The 16,732-nt window shown below is 38.7% G+C and overlaps 1 protein-coding gene across 16 annotated transcripts in view; it reads right to left on the reverse strand.

Moving 5' to 3' along the window:
- CAST (calpastatin) overlaps positions 1-16,732 on the reverse strand; it is a 114,026-nt gene that overhangs the window by 1,420 nt on the left and 95,874 nt on the right. For 15 of the 16 annotated variants that reach the window (XM_059694048.1, XM_059694051.1, XM_059694046.1 and 12 more), the window contains 6 exons: positions 14,123-14,224; positions 12,899-12,991; positions 11,601-11,636; positions 11,115-11,207; positions 9,782-9,853; positions 253-318 (listed from right to left, as the gene is read on the reverse strand). In XM_059694048.1, coding sequence (XP_059550031.1) covers positions 268-318; positions 9,782-9,853; positions 11,115-11,207; positions 11,601-11,636; positions 12,899-12,991; positions 14,123-14,224 — 447 coding nt within the window. In that variant the 3' untranslated portion in view covers positions 253-267. The remainder of the gene's footprint in view (positions 1-252; positions 319-9,781; positions 9,854-11,114; positions 11,208-11,600; positions 11,637-12,898; positions 12,992-14,122; positions 14,225-16,732) is intronic. The other variant, XM_059694041.1, reaches the window with a different exon arrangement.

Consider the following 16,732-nt stretch of genomic DNA (forward strand, 5'->3'; position numbering starts at 1 on the left):
GGTCATTTTCTTCAAGAGCCTGGCCTAATACTTTAAAGAGCTCTTATTATAAGATTTTTTAATATTTCAACAGCACAATCAGCCCATTTTGTGCTTTTCAGAGAATTACTCTATAGATTTTGCAATGTGCATTTCATGCCAATAGTTGAGAACATGAAATACTCAAGAAGTAGACTTAGTTTCTCTTGCCTAGAACACATTAGGTTGGTAGAAGATACCGTTGCCTTCATTTGCAACAAACGTCCAACTTACCAAATAGTGTGAACTTTAACTTGTATTTTTTTCATCAGCTTTTGGCTTGGAAGTTTCCTCCTTTGCCTAAAAGGGAAAGCAAAACCATCAAAGAGCTCTTTCTTTTCTGGATTAAGTATCATAAAACTGATCAACCAGAAGATCCTTATGAGGAGATGGGCTTCTAAAAATTAAAGGGGCAAAACTTGGTAGTCAATTAGGGAAAATGAGATGGTTCTTTCTAATTATTTTTGTATTTAGCCAAAATACTCTGAATTCTTCCCCTTCAAGTTTTAAGTTAAAAATAACCTTAAGTGATTCTAAATGTTTTTCTTTAGACTTCCTTTTTTTTTTTTTTTTTAAGACCAAGGTAATCAAAAAAAATATGTAGGTGTTCTTGGATGGAATTGTTCATTCATTCTACAGTGATTCCTCTCCCTGCAATGGGGTGTATTGCTGGCCAGCTAACCCACTCAGCATGGAGGGTTATTATGCTTTCTACTTTTTGTGAAAGGGTTGGTCATATGCTTTGTATAACTGAAGTTAAATAATAAGCAGATTAATCTATTTGAGATAATGGCATGAGCAACTTTTAGATTTCACAAGTAGGTGAGATCATATGTTATTTGTCTTTCTGACTTATTTCACTTAACCTAATGTCTTCAGGGTCCACCCAGGTTGTCACAAATGGAGGATTTCATTCTTTGTTATGGGCAAATAATATTCTATTTTGCATATATACATCACAGTTTTAAAAATCCATTCATCCTTAGATGGACACTTAGGTTTTCATATTTTGGCTCTTATAAAAACTGCTTCAGTGAATATGGGGCTGTACATAGCTTTCAGAATCAGTGTTTTCATTTTCCTTGGAGAAATACATAGAAGTTAGATTGCTGTGAAAAATGCCATTGGAATTTTGGTAGGAATTGCATTGATAGACTTTGGGTGGTAAGGACATCTTAACAATGTTAATTCTTCTGATTCATAAACATGGGATATCTCACCATTGGTTTATGCTGTCTTTGATATCTTTCAGCAGTCACACAGTTTCTAGTCTGCAAATCTTTCACTTTCTTGGTTAAATTTATTCCTGTGTTACTGTTTTTTGGTGCTATTGTGCATGGGATATTTTCTTTTTCAGATGTTTCATCATTCGTGTAAAGGAATACCAGTGATATCTGCATGCTGATTTCTTTTTTATCCTGAAAATTTACTAATTAGTTCCAACACTTTTTTGGTTGACTCTTTGGGATTTTCTATATACAAAACCATACCAGCAAATACAAACAATTTACTTTTTCCTTTCCAATCTGAACATCTTTTATTTCTTTGTCTTGCCTAAATGAGCTAGCTAGGACCTCCTATATTGAATAGAGTATTGAGTAGGAGAGTGGGCACCCTTTTCTTGTTCCTGATCCTACAGGAAAAGCTTCAGGTTTTTGTGGGTTTTTTGACATTGACTATAATGTTTGCTCTGGGTTTGTTGGATATGGCTTTTATTATGTTGAAGTATGTTCCTTCTATACCCTATATTTTAAGGGTTTTTATCATGAAAGGATGCTGTAATTTATCAAATGCTTTTTTTGCATTTATTGAGATAATCATGTGATTTTTATCTTTAATTTTATTTATGTGATATATTAAATTTATTGATTTATGTATGTTGAACTCTCCTAGCATCCAGGGATAAATCCCAATTAGTCCTGGTGTATAATCCTTTTAATGTGTTCCTGAATTCAGTTTGCTAATATTTTTGAGAATTTTTGCATCTATATTCATCCTTATTTGGTTTTGGAATCAAGGTAGTAATAGCCTCATAGAATGACTTTAGAAGTGTTCTCCCTTCCTGCTATTTTGGAAGCATCTGAGGAAGCTTGGTGTTAATTCGTCTCCAAATGTTTGATAGAATGCACCAGTGAAGCCATCTTGTCCTGGTGTGTGTGTGTGTGTATTGGGAATTTTTTGATTACTTATCCAATCTGTTTACTCTTCATTGGTCTGTTCAGATGTTCTGTTTCATCCTGATTCAGTCTTGGTAGGTAAGAAATGTTACCATTTCTTCTAGATTATGTAATTTGTTGCCACATAATTATTGATAGTAATTTCTTATGTTCCTATGAATAGTTGTAGTACCAGTTGTAATATCTCCTCTTTCATTTCTAATATTATTTATTTGAGTCTGTTTTCTTAGTAAGTAATAAAGGTTTGTCATTTTTTTTCTTTTTGAAGATCCAGCTTTTAGTTTTGTTGTTCCTTTCTACTGTTTTTCTGGTCTCTATTTTATTTCCACTCTGGTTTTTATTTTCTTTCTATGTTGGGCTTAATTTGTTGTTCATCTGTTCCTCAAGGTGTACTAGTAGATTTAGGTTGGGGTTTTTTTCCCAGACTTTTCTAAGTTCTTAATATATGCATTTATTGCTATAAACTTTCCTCTCAGAACTGTTTTTGCTGCATTCCACAAGATTTGACATGCTGTATTTCCATTTCTACTGGTTTTGAGATAATTCTTATTTCCCTTTTAATTTCTCCTTTGACCCATTGGTTGTTCAGAGTGTTGTTTAGTTTTCACATATTTATAGATCTCTCTCCTTCTTGCTCATTTCTAGTTCCATACCATTGCAGTTAAAGAAGGTAGTTGGTATGATTTCAGTCTTCTTAAACTTGCTAATTTTTGTGATTCACAAAATTCATAAAATTGTCATGATGTATGCTGGAGAATGTTCCAAATGCAGCAGTAGAATGTGTATTCTGCTGCTATTGGGTGGAATGTTCTTTGTATGTCTGTTAAGTCAATTTGTTCTCAAGTATGGCTCAATTCCCACATTTCCTTGTTGATTCTCTGTCTGATTACCCATTTCTGATAATGTGATATTGAAGTCCCTTACTATATTGTTGTTTATTGTATATCTGTCCCCTAAGATTTGTTAGTATTTGCACGTTTTGGTGCTTGGGTATTGGGGGGATATATCATTAGAGTTGTTATATCCTCTTGATGTATTGACTGCTTTATCATTAGATAATGACTTTGTCTCTTGTAACCATTTTTGGTGTGAAGTCTATTTTGTCTGATATGACTACACCTGTTTTCTTTAGGCTCCTGCTTGCTTAGAATATTATCTTCCATCCCTTCATTTTGAACCTCTGTGTGCCTTTAGAGCTGAAATGAGTCTCCTGTAGGCAGCGTGTAATTGGGTCCTTAAAAAAAAAATTCTTCCACCTGCTCTGTGCCTTTTGATTGGTGAGCTTAATTCAGGTGATTATTGATATGTAAGGACTTACTGCTGTCATTTTATATCTTGCCTTCTGGTTTTTATAACTCTGTTGTTTTCCTTCTGATCTGTCTACCTTCTTAAGCTGATAGTTGTTCATTTGCCCCACCCCTACCAACCATTTTTTGTTTTGTGTCTCTGCTCTAGATATTTTTGTGGTTACCATGCAGTTTACAAACAAACAAGCAAACAAAAAACCCACTGCCTTCGCGCGCGCGCGCACGCGTGTGTGTGTGTGTGTGTGTGTGTGTGTGTAGTGGCCAGAATCATGTTACTGACAGAATATTGACACTACAAAGAAATTTGTGTTATAATCAACTTTGCCTTGACAATTATTGTAAACACTTTGTTCATTTCTTTTATTCACAGACAAAATCTATTGGGAAATTATAAAATTATTTAAAAATTGAAAAATTCCTTTTTCTGCTGATAGCGACTTATCTTTATTCACCTATAAAGGTTGTACCCTTTTACTCCTCCCTTTTATATTTTAACATGACATACCATCTTTTTTATGCTGTGAATTTGTTATAAATTGTAGCAGCTGTATTTTTAATGCTTCTTTCCTTTAACCTTTATGCTGTAATTGTTTAACACACCTTTCTGAGAATTAGCATTTTCTAATTTTGAATATCACTGTAATCAACGTTTTGTGTACTGTTCTCTTTGCTTTTCAGTGTGAACTCCTTTCAGCATTTCTTGAAAGGCAGTTCTAGCTCCCAGCGCCCAAGCAACAAACTCCCTCAGCTTTTGTCTGTCTGGAAAAGTCTTTATATCTGAAGGGTAACTTGGCCAAAATGAATATTCTTGGCTGGCAATTTTCACTTTTCAATGCTTTGACTATGTCATTCCACTCTTTCCTGGCCTATAGAGTTTCTGCTGAGAAATCTTCTGGTCTATTAATGGGGATTCTTTTCTTTTTATCCCTGACTGTCTTTAAAATTCTTTATCATTGACTCTTGACAGTTTCATTATACTATGTCTTGGAGAAGATAATAAGGCGTTCTATTAGCTTCATGGACTTTTATGTTTAGTTCCTTCCCCAGGTTTGAGAAGTCTCAGCTATTATTTCTTTAAGTAAACTCTCTGCCCTCTTCTCCTTCTGGTAGACCCATTATTCTTACATCGCCTTTTATAATGGAGTCTGACAGCTCTCATAGGGTTTCTTCCCCTTTAAAGTCTTAGTTCTCTCTCCTCTTCTGCCTGAATAATTTCTAGATTCTATGCTCCAGACTGCTTAATCTTTCTTCAGTCTTATCTGCCCAATTTCCAATGCGTTTCTAATGTATTCTGTATCTCATTTATTGAATTCTTTGGCTCCAGAATTTCTGGTTGGTTCTTTACAATTTTTAGGTCTTTGATAAAGTACTCCTCTGTTCATTAATAATTCCATTAGTTGCCGAAACCGGTTTGGCTCAGTGGATAGAGCGTCGGCTTGCGGACTGAAAGGTCCCAGGTTCGATTCCGGTCAAGGGCATGTACCTGGGTTGCGGGCACATCCCCAGTAGGAAATGTGCAGGAGGCAGCTGATCAATGTTTCTCTCTCATCGATGTTTCTAACTCTCTATCTCTCTCCCTTCCTCTCTGTAAAAAATCAATAAAATATATTTAAAAAAAAAATAATTCCATTAGTTAATTGAATTGCTTGAGTTTTCTTATAGGTTGTTGAATATCTTCATAACAACTATTTTGAATTATCAGTTAGATAAGAATATTCCATATGTCTTTGAGTTTGGTTGCTGCGAAGTGGTTTTCTTTTTGTGATCCTGTATTGCTATGGTTTTCCACAGTGTTCGATGAAATGTGCCTCTACCATTGCATTTGAAGTAACCAATGCCTTTCTTATTCAGGTGATGCTTTGTTTACTGTGACTCTGTTTAACTGACGGGCAATTAGAATACTTAGACTTTTCCAGACATTGGCTGTACAGCACACGTTTTTGGTTTCTCTTACTAGAGTTGATTTGCTGCTAAAGTTGGGAGCGTGCCTGTGAAAATAAGCTGGCTTTAAAAAAAAATTGAAAGGCTGGTGGCAGTGTGGGGAGAGATACATGCTTAGCACATGGGGCTTTGGGTGTGCCCATGGCCCTGTAGGGGGATCCTCGAGTAGGGGCGTCCTGGAAGTCTGTTGGCAGGCTTTTTGCTGTAATTCAGGCAGAAATGAGTTACCCTCAGTTCTGTTTCTGTCCCCATCCCCCCAAGTCATCACTGCAGTCTCTCCTCAGAGAGAGCACTGGGCCCCCCTTGCTGCAGCATGCACTGCTGGGAAGACCCCCACCCACTTCTTCCCCCTCCCCCTCCTCTGCCAGCAAGGTTGCCACTATGCCACCATTCTCCTGGCTCTACCTCCTCTGCAGTTCAATCCACCCCTTTTCAGATGCACAGACGGAAGGACCCATCAGGTTTCCTCTGCAGTCACATGTGCTCGGTTATGAAGGTCTGAAGTGTTGTAAATTGAAGGGGAAAGGAAAAAGGATCGACTCACACGGCCAGGATGCTGACATCACTCTGTCACAGTCTTTGTTTTAAAGCTTATTTCGTCTAAATATAGCTACCCCAGATTTCTTTCGGTTTCTATTTGCATGGAATATCTTTTTCCATCCCTTCACTTTTCGGTCTATGTATATCCTTAGATCCAAAGTGAATCGCTTATAGGCAGCACATAGATGGGTCTTGTATTTTTTTGAGTTTTTTTAATCTGTCTTTTGATAGGAAAATTACATTTAAAGGAATGGTATTGATGGGTTTGTACTTATGGCCATTTTGTTAACTGTTTTCTGGCTCTTTTGCAGTTCCTTTTCTTTTTTTCTCGCTATCTTGCTTATGATTTGATGACTTTCTATAGTGGTATGCTTAGATTCCTTTCTATTTTTTTGTGTATCTACTATATCATTCAGCTTTGTGGTTACCATGAGGCAACCTATATTTATAACAGTCTGTTTTAGGTTGATAACTTAAATTTGAATCCATTCCAGGGCTCTACACCCCCAACCCGTTTTATATTTTTGATGTCACATTTTACATCCTCTAATGTTGTATATATCCTTTAATTACTGTAGTTAGTTATTTTTTACCCTTTGCCTTTTAACCGACTAGTCTACCACCTTTACAACATTAGATTAAATGTTTCCTTCCCCAGGTTAGGGACGTTTTCTGCCTATTCTCCTTCTGGGACCCCTATAATGCAAATGTTGTCCCATAAATTCCTTAAGCTATCTTCATTTTGTTTTCCATCTTTTTTCGTTTTGCTACTCTGATTCTTCTTCAATTAGTCTGTTGTTGAACCCTTCTAGTGTATATTTAAGTTCAGTTATTGTATTCTTCAGCTCTGTAACTTCTATTTGGTACTTATATTTTCTGACTCTTTGTTAAAGTTTGGTGTTCACCCAGTTTCCTCCTCTGTGGGTCTCGTGGTTAAGGACAGTTTCGGTGGCTTTATCTTGTTTTGTTTGGAACACATTCCTCTTTCTTCATTTCCTGATACTGTTGGTTTCTATGCTTTAGATAAAATGGCCACCTCTTCTGGTCTTAAGCTTCATCTCCTCCATGAGGCCACTCTCTTATCATTGAACCTTGTTCTAGCTATTAGTTGTCTCTCAAACCTCTGTGATTGTCCAAGCAGCCTGTGTAATGGAAGTGGCTCCCAGTAGCTGAGGGGGTGCAGAGATCTGTCAGAGTTCCAAAGCGGGGAGGGTCCCAGTTAGGACCTAGGTTCAGGCTGACCAGAAGCCAGACCCTCAGGCAGCAGCTTTTAGAGTATGCCAATGTATAGTTCTGTGGGACCCCCAGGGTTCAGTCGCACTGGTGATCTAGAACTAGCTGATCTAGCGGTGTCCTCTGGGAGCAGCCGCAACTACTGAGGCACCGGAGCAAGGTGCAAGCTCCTTTCCAGGCGCTACTGGCAAGCTGCAGTGAAGCAGTGGGTGAGCACAAAGATGGCACTGCCGGCTGGAGCAAAGGAGAGCAACGACGGTACCCATCAGCCTCTGTCCCCGGTAGGTAATTCCCCGGCCCCTAGTCTGTGCTAGATGCCTGACCTTCAGGCTCACAAGCCATTGAAGCCTCTTTCACAGAAAGTTTAGGGGCCTCTCAATTGGCTGCCTCTGTGCTGGGCTGTTGAGTCCAAGCGTGCAAGCCCTTTAAGGACCATGTTATCAGCTAGCCAGAGCTTTGTGGCTACAAGCCTTGTTGGCTTTCAAAGCTAGATGTTTGGGGGCCTTGTCTTTCAGGTGCAATTCTTTTTTTTTTTAAATATATTTTATTGATTTTTTTACAGAGAGGAAGGGAGAGAGATAGAAAGTTAGAAACATCGATGGGAGAGAAACATCGATCAGCCGCCTCCTGCACATCTCCCACTGGGGATGTGCCCGCAACCCAGGTACATGCCCTTGACCGGAATCGAACCTGGGACCCCTCAGTCCGCAGGCCGATGCTCTATCCACTGAGCCAAACCGGTTTCAGCAGGTGCAATTCTTAAAAATCGGGTGCCAAAAGTGGGCTTCAAAGTAAGTTCTTCAGTGAGAAGTTCTGGGTTGCCATACTAGGTGTAAGGTTTATGCCAAGATTATATATCTCAGCCTCTCCTACCTTTGATGTGGGTTTTTTTTTTCTCACTTGTCCAATGAGTAAGAGTCACTGGCTAGTTTCTGGATTTTTTTTTCAGAGGAAATTGTTTCACCTATAGTTTTAGATTCCGTGTCCATGGAAGGAGGCGAGTTCAGGCTCTTCCTGTGTTACCATCTTGAATTGGAAGTATCTAATTGTATAGTTTTGATGAAGCTGGGCTATTGGTTTTAAACCTGTACCTTTAGTTTCTCATGATAGTTAGGGAATCAGAGTAGTAACCATATGAATCATATGTTTAAGAATTGGAATGGGTCCAGAAATTATCTAATCCAATTTCCATTTCTTTACTGACAACAGTTTGAATAATTTAAATAATAGGAGAAGCTTGAAACTGGAACAAAAAGCTTCCACTCAGCATTAGTTCTACTTTCTAGAGCAACATGAAAAATCATATACAATAGTATTGGAACTCTAAGATCTTCCCTAATCCTATGTACTACTTCTATATTCTTAAATTTATATAACCATATTCTCTGGTGGTATCCCACCCCGCCTTTTAAAATATCTGAATTTGCAATAGTTCTTTCAATGAATAGCATATCATAATCAAATTGACTTTTTTTCCCCTTAATGATACACAAAGTAATGGTTTATTTTATAGATGGTAATTTAGATTTAATGAACTGCAGTATATGAACCTGTACTGTCAATGTGTTATCCAAGTGGAAATGTTCAGTTGCAAGTGGTGGCCTGGGTCTTTAGAGAGGTGAAGGTGCAAAACGCATTCACCCATCCCAATATTCCCTAAACTCTCAATCACATGACAGCATCAGATCTAAGAGAGATTCATGATATAGCTAACAGCATGTCACTGCTGATCTCAGGCAGAGTTCAAGATGAGGAAACAAATCTTGGCTCTTTCAAGGATGGAGGGAAATAGGCAGGGGGCTACTAAGTTTGAATATTGCTTTTAGAGTGAGGAAAGAACTTAAACATATTTACTGTAAGGGGGAAAATTGAGATGAAGAAACTGAAGATTTTGGAGGGAGTGGATTATTGACTGCTGGGAGAGAGGGTTAGTAAATGGGTAGTGGGAAGAGGACCTTAGGGACTTTCTGCAGAGACCTCCACTTTTCTTTTTGAAGTAGAAGGCAAGGCCATCTGAAGACAGGGGGGATGTGGCTGGGAAGGGAATGTGAAGACCTGATATTGGACACCATCAGTACTTTGTGTGATATTCTCCAGATCAGAATAGGATTCTAGTGGTGTGTTTTGTTTTGTTTAATTTTTTTTATTATTATTGATTTCAGAGAGGATGGGAAAAGGGAGAGATAGAAACTTCAATGATGAGAGAGAATTATTGATTGGCTGTCTCCTCCACACCCCTTACTGGGGATCAAGCCCACAACCCAGGCATGTGCCCTTCAGTCTGCAGGCCGACACTCTATCCACTGAGCCAAACCAGCTAGGGTGACTCTAGTGGAGCTTTATCGGTTGTGATAAGAATGCTCATTTAGGTTTCTAAAGTACCAGTTAGTTTTTTTAAAAAAGTCTTTAAAACTTCAATTTCTTTACCAAGACATGGGATAGGTAGTGTTTAATGCTTAAATTTTTATTCTAAATAGATTCCAATCAGAAATTAAATGACTAAAAGGATAAGTGCCACTTGTAACTGCTAAATTAAGTTGTAATATATTTAAGTGCTCTGTTTACCTTTGCAGAATTCTTTGCTTTCCCCCCATTCTTGGGTGCTTTGGAGCTGGAAGCAGTCTTCTTGTCTTTGTCCTAAAGCAAAGGAAAGGTAATGAGGCTATTGCCATCATTAATCCATCTATCAATTCACACTACTATTTTTAGTAGCATGGAGATCTCCAATTAAATAATTAAAAACTTTGGGCGTTTTAGTCAGGATTTTTTGAACAATGATGAATGTATACAGAAGTGATTAAGGGTGGAGGTAAGAGGATAAAAATGCGGGAAATGGGGGTCACACTGATGCTCTGACAATTTCCATGATGCCTGTGATTCACCCAGACCTTATGTTGCTCATCAAGAATAAGAATAGGACATTGTTTTCAGTGTTACAAAGAGAAATGGAGATAACCACAGATAGTTGGGGGAAGTCATGTATAAAAATAAAGCCCACTCACCAAAAAGACATTGAGTTTCCAGGAATGAGAAATCAGTTGCTGAGGCAGACTAGGAATTAAATCACCCAATAGGGCAGTGGTTCTCAACCTGTGGGTCGCGACCCCTTTGGGGGTCAAACGACCCTTTCACAGGGGTCGCCTAAGACCATCGGAAAACATATTGTTTTGTGATTAATCACTATGCTTTAATTATGTTCAATTTGTAACAATGAAATTGGGGGTCACCACAACATGAACTGTATTAAAGGATCGTGGCATTGGGAAGGTTGAGAACCACTGCAATAGGGGGGAAGGACTGGAAATTCAGTGATTGGGAGATACACATAATAGCAAACCGAGATCTACGGTCAATTTCACTTTTTCTCCTGATTTATGGAAGGGTATAATATAAAGGTAAAATGCCACACACATTTTTTTCATTCACTAATAAACACATTTTGACATCTTTTATATACCAGGCATTTTGCTAATGATGAGCACAGAGGTAAAAGGCATATCACTACTAAGTGAAGTACACAGCTGAGTGGTGTAATACACATGTGACCATAGGTAACCCAGATGGCAGGGAAGGAAGAAGTGGTAAGAGAAGCCTTCCTGAAGGAGCTGATAGTTGAACTGGGCCCCGAGGGATGAGGAGGAAGCACTGTTGTACAGCAATATAGTGTGGCAGTAAAAAATGATGGCAACATGGAAAATATTTATGAAATAATGTTATCCACTGTATTTTATGGACTCTAAATACAACTATATAAAATATATAGAGATTGAAAGACAAGAAATGTACTAAGTAGTGTTTTCAGGGTAGTAGAATTGTTTTCCCTCTATGGCATCAATATACTTTATAGTCTAAAATTATATGTGTAGACATACATTCAAAGAAAGTCAAAGTACAGTACCTTTGCTGTGTTCTCTGAGGTTTCTGTACTTGAAGAACAGTTGTCAAAATCCCCTGAGAGGGAATCAATGGGGTCTTGATCATCTGCAGGTTTCTGAAACATTAACCGAAATAACCACCAGTGAAGAAAGCAAGGAAAAAAATGCTGGGTAGTACCTTTTTCCACACCCCTTATTAAAAAAAAAACTTGATGACATTCTTTTTCTAATGAAGTAATGTTTTACAAGGGAGATATTAAAACAAAAAACATGGACAGCAAGTTGCTTAGTATTCTCAGAGCCCTGATTTTCTCATATGGAAAATGAAACTGCCTATTTTGAAAGGTTCTTGGGAAGACTGACTGAAAGAAAATAATACACTCTTAAATACTCTTGGCATCACACCAAGCACAGGGTGGGCACTCAATAAATATTTCTAAATTGCAAAAGTTGCAGCTAGAATTTAAAAAAAAAATCTTTTTATAGAAATAAGCGCCTATGGTATTTACCTTTGGTTCCCTTGTGGGTGGCTTCACTGGTTTGTCCTTAAAAGCAAAGCAGACTGTTGATTAGACATAAATTTTTGAAAGGTTTACTTAAGTGTAGTCAGCATTTATATCATCAATATTATCCAATGACTTGACTTGGAGAGTATATATTTGCAACAACTGATAACCTGGGCCCCTACCCTTCTCCGCCAGCTTTGCTTAATTACCACCCTATAACTATTTCAGTTTCCTGGGAGAAAATGCAAGAGTGAGAGTCTGTTCCTGGAGGTGAAAGAAACACTGTTTAGGAACTTTCTGCCATCATGTGTTACAATTCTACTTAAAATATTACAAAAGCAACTTGTGATTTTATGTCTTAGTTACTGCTGCTTATTATAGGTCAGAAGGATTTGAGGAGCAGTCTGCAGAGCACAACCCGTCAGGGATTTTTCCCATCTACGAAGGCAAGGACATTAAATAATTCATTTCCCAACGATTCAAGCAGGATCAGGTGGGACTACCAAAGCAGGGAGGATTGTAGCGGGGTGCAGAATTGCTATCACGAGGAATACTGAATGAAAGCAAGGAGAATGGATTCCTGTAAGAGAGACACTCAAGCTGGTAACCCCCTTAAACCAAATGCAGGACAGAAAGACGGATGTAACTTGGACTCCCTTGTTTGTATTTGATGAACAGGCCTGGAAAGGGTTATGTGTCATCTAATTGACTTGAAGCTAGGAGCCAAACAGAATGGGGAGAGATACAGGCCAGGTTGACCTAAGAAAAACTGGCTTCTGTTAGAGGCAAAGGCCAGGATTTCTTGACAGAATATGTGTAGCTATAGAAATGGGACTTATGATTGAGGATAGGGTTTTGTGGGTGTAGGAGAAGGAAGAAAGGGAGACCCCAGGTTTGCAGGTGCCTTATTTGCCCTATTAATTATTCCAATCCTAGCTCCTTAAACAGAGACTCTGCTTCAGTTAGGATTACAAATACCATTATTCTTTTTGATAGTCTTTTCTTGTAAAAAGAATTCATTTGTGTACATGCCTTGGAATCTCCGTTGAGCATCAGTGAGTGACTGCACATTATTCAACTCTCTTTATACCACGGTGTCCACATAACGAAACATCAAACAATATTGGTGTCAATAAATATTAAATAGAATCCTAGAAAGCCTGTTTATCATGGGCACATTAAAAATAGTCACATTACATTCTTATGCTACTCTTAAAGTGTGCCTTCCGTCATGTCAAGTGAGGGTTGAATTTAAAAGGCTTTGTTATATGTATCCAATCTAGACATTTGCCTTCGTTTACCTTATCATCGTTATCCAAGAGGTGTCTATATTCAGGTGGGATAGTGTCATCTCTTTCTCCCAGCTTGTCTCTATGTTCAGCTTTCGCTCTTTCCTATAAACATTGAATGGATATAATTAATATTCCTTTCCTCCTTTGCTTATCGTGAAATGCAGCATTTTCAGCATTTATTGTATGTTATTTTCTGAGTCAAAACATATGATCTTTTTTATTTAAGAGAACAAAATGCATGACTTGAACATACTATTAGTTGATGGAAAAAAGTAAACCCATGTGCTTCTATGTCAGTTTACATCTGTGAATTTTCCACCTGTATTTTAAACTGAAGTAAATTATTAAATAATTATTCCAGAAACCATGTAAAGAGATAAAATTCAAGGGCATAAAATACCTTTTTCTGTGAGTTTCACTTTTCAAACAAAAGAATCAAGTCACTGTAGCTTGGCTTTAGATAGGTAGCCACTATTTTTTAGCAACCCTGACTGGATGCGCTGACTGCTGGTGTTGCAAGTGAGAAAATACCTGCTGTTAAGTAAGCAGCACCTGGAGCCTAGCATCCCACCTCAGTGGGGTGTGGCTGGTCTCTCCCCCGCCCAGGGAGTGCTTTAGATTTTGTTTTTCTGCATCTTTTAAGTTTCATTTTCCAAATATAGGCTAAGTTCACATTCAGTATTCCTATGTAAATGATTCTTTGAAATGTCTTGTTTTTGGGACACCAATTTGGATGGTCAGTTTACTTCCTGGATCCAAGCTAAATGGATTGTTGACTATTGTATGTTAAGTATAAACACATGTTGTATAAGAGATGGAGAGTAACAGTTTGTGCCTTGCAGACACACCTCTGCACAGTGTTGAACTCCTGGTCCCACGCTCTCTTCCTTTTGGAATTTGCACACAGTTATGCCAGCAGAGAAGGCTTCTCGGGAAACCTCTGCCACAACGTGCACAGACTGTGTCAACCTAAGAAATGCACACTTATGGGTGTCATGTGCTTTTCCTTCATAACAAGGTTTGGCCTCACAAACAGGACATTTGCCTGAATCTGTGACACAGCGTAGTCCTCACCAAGGAAGTAAAGAAATACAACATAGACCACAGAGAGGGGGAAAAATGAAACAGTTCTCCAACTATTCACTAACTCCAGACAAAGTTGGAAGTTATTTGTGTGTGTGTGTAGAGGGTAGAGTATTCTATGCTGTGAAAAAAGCCTTAAATGTTCTTTACCTTGACTTTATCCTTTATTGGCTTGTCCTCATCTGGGTCAGGCTGCCTCTGCCCTAGACTGTCCGAAAGTTGATCCAGGGCATCGTCGAGTTCTTTGTCCTTCTGTTAAGGTAAATCTGAATTAATCACCGGTTATCCAAATCAGATCACCCATTGGAGAATGGCCCCAACATCACCGCTAATACTTCCATGAGGATTTTCACGAGGGAGATGGACTGGGTGGGTGGAAGGCCCTGGACTGCCAACCCTTGGTCAGTGCTTTTCTCTCTGCTCTCTGGCTCTCAGTGACCTCTTGGCACCTGTCTACCCCTGCCCCACCCGCAGATATCTTGTACCATCTAAGAAAAGAAGTCTCTCTAAAAAAAATGGGGTTCTCTGGCCTGATTTGCTTGGAAATAGGTCTTAAAATGCTTTCAGTGTCTGTAACACTACTGGTGACAATCTAATGTCCCCAGCAATGAATTATTATAGTTTAGTTTACTCTTTGATTCTGGAGTATATTCCTTTAAATACAGATTACACCTAGTTTTGGTGATGGCTCCAAATAAAATATTAACTAAAACTAGATCCTCTGTTGGAAAAACTGATTTTAAAAAAGGTAGCATTCTAAAACACACTTGTGAAAGGCAGATGCATGCAAAAAGAAACTAGACCACCTTCATAAAACTCTTAGGAGAAAACATAGGCAGTAAAATCTGACATTTCTCTTAGCAGTATTTTTTTCTGACATATATAGGCAAGAGAAACAAAAGAAAAAATAAATGAGACTACATCAAACTAAAAAGTTTTAGTACAGCAAAGGAAACCAACAAAATGAAAAGACAACCTACTAAATGGGAGAAAATATTTGCCAATGATTAGGGGCTAATAACCAAAATTTATAAAGAACTTGTACAACAAACAATCCAATTTAAAAATGTGCAGAGGACCTGAATAGATACTTCTCCAAACAGGACACACAGATGGCCAATAGACATACGAAAGGATGCTAACTGCCACTAATCACCAGAGAAATGCAAATTAAAACCACGTGATGGTGGGAATGCAGATAGGTGCAACCACTATGGAAAACAGTATAGAGGTTCATAAAAAAAGATTGGAACTGCCTTATGACCCAGAAATTCCACTTCTGGGTATATATCCAAAGAAACGCAAAACACTAATTCGAAAGGATATATACACCCTTATATTCATTGCCAATGTCATATATAATAGCCAAGATTTGGAAGCAGCCCAAGTGCCCATCAAAAGAGCAAAATCCTACCATTTGCGACAGCACAGATGGACCTAGAGCAGTGGTTCTCAACCTTCCTAATGCCGTGGCCCTTTAATACAGTTCCTCATGTTGTGGTGACCCCCAACCATAAAATTATTTTCGTTGCTACTTCACAACCGTAATTTTGCTACTGTTATGAATCGTAATGTAAATATCTGATATGCTATATGTGTTTTCCGATGGTCTTAGGCGACCCCTGTGAAAGGGTTGTTCAACCCCCAAAGGGGTCGCGACCCACAGGTTGAGAACCGCTGACCTAGAGGGTATTGTGCTAAGTGAAATGAGTCAGTCTGAGAAAGACAACTAACATGATTTTACTTATATGTAGAATCTAAAGAACAAAACTGAAACAGACTCAGAGAGCAGAGAGCAGACTGATGGTTGCCAGGGGGGAGCAGCATTGGGGGACTGGGTGAAAAAGGTGAAGGAATTGAGAGGTGACAAAATAGTCTTGGGATATAAAGTATAGCATAGGGAACATAGTTCATATTTAATAACTATGTATGGTGCCCACTGGGTCCTGGAAATAGGGGGGAGGGGACACTTTTGTAAAGTATATGATTATCTAACCACTATGCTGTACACCTGAAACTAATGCAAATTAATATTAGATGTAAACTGTAGTTGAAAAAGAAAAATAACTGAAAGAAAATAAAATCGGGAATCTTTTTGCTTAAAAAGAAAAGGCCTTTGATTGTGGATGTTTACTAACAGCCTCCGTCGGGGCAGAGCCCCTCACCTGAGCGTTAAGACCTGAAGTGTTAAGGCGGCCTGGGTTATTAATGATTCCTCCTTTCTGCGGCACAGGGACTTTCATCCTGTGGGTGTCACACACACACACACACACACACACACAGCATTTTACTAGCTTTACGTGCCCCCTGAGAGCCCAGGATTATAGCTGCTGCTGGTGGAGCTGCCCGCCCGCCGCAGGGTCTGGGCTTTGTCATTTGTGCCTCTGGATATTTTCAGATGCTCCTGAGGCTGACCCAGCAAGCTGAAAATTCACTCAGAATCTCTGACTACACCACTAAGTGAGCTTTGATGCTACATCAAAAGGAGAGGAAGCATAGCTGACTTCACTAAAGCTACTTCATCTCCATCTAGCAAACCCGGCGCTTCTCAACCAGGGGAGATGGGGGTCTGGTTTAGGGCAATCTCTATCTTTTGATGTGCTGTGGTCTCCTCGATAATTTCACATTTGGTACTGCACAGAAAATTAATCAAGGAAGTCTGGAAGAACTTTGATCCCTCAGTCTTGCCTCGGAACATGTAAATAATTAAAACAGTATTGATGCTGAGGTTTTTCTATTGCTAGCATGAAAATGACACAT

Source organism: Myotis daubentonii, chromosome 4, assembly GCF_963259705.1.
Source record: "Myotis daubentonii chromosome 4, mMyoDau2.1, whole genome shotgun sequence".
In the NCBI taxonomy this organism is placed as follows: domain Eukaryota; kingdom Metazoa; phylum Chordata; class Mammalia; order Chiroptera; family Vespertilionidae; genus Myotis; species Myotis daubentonii.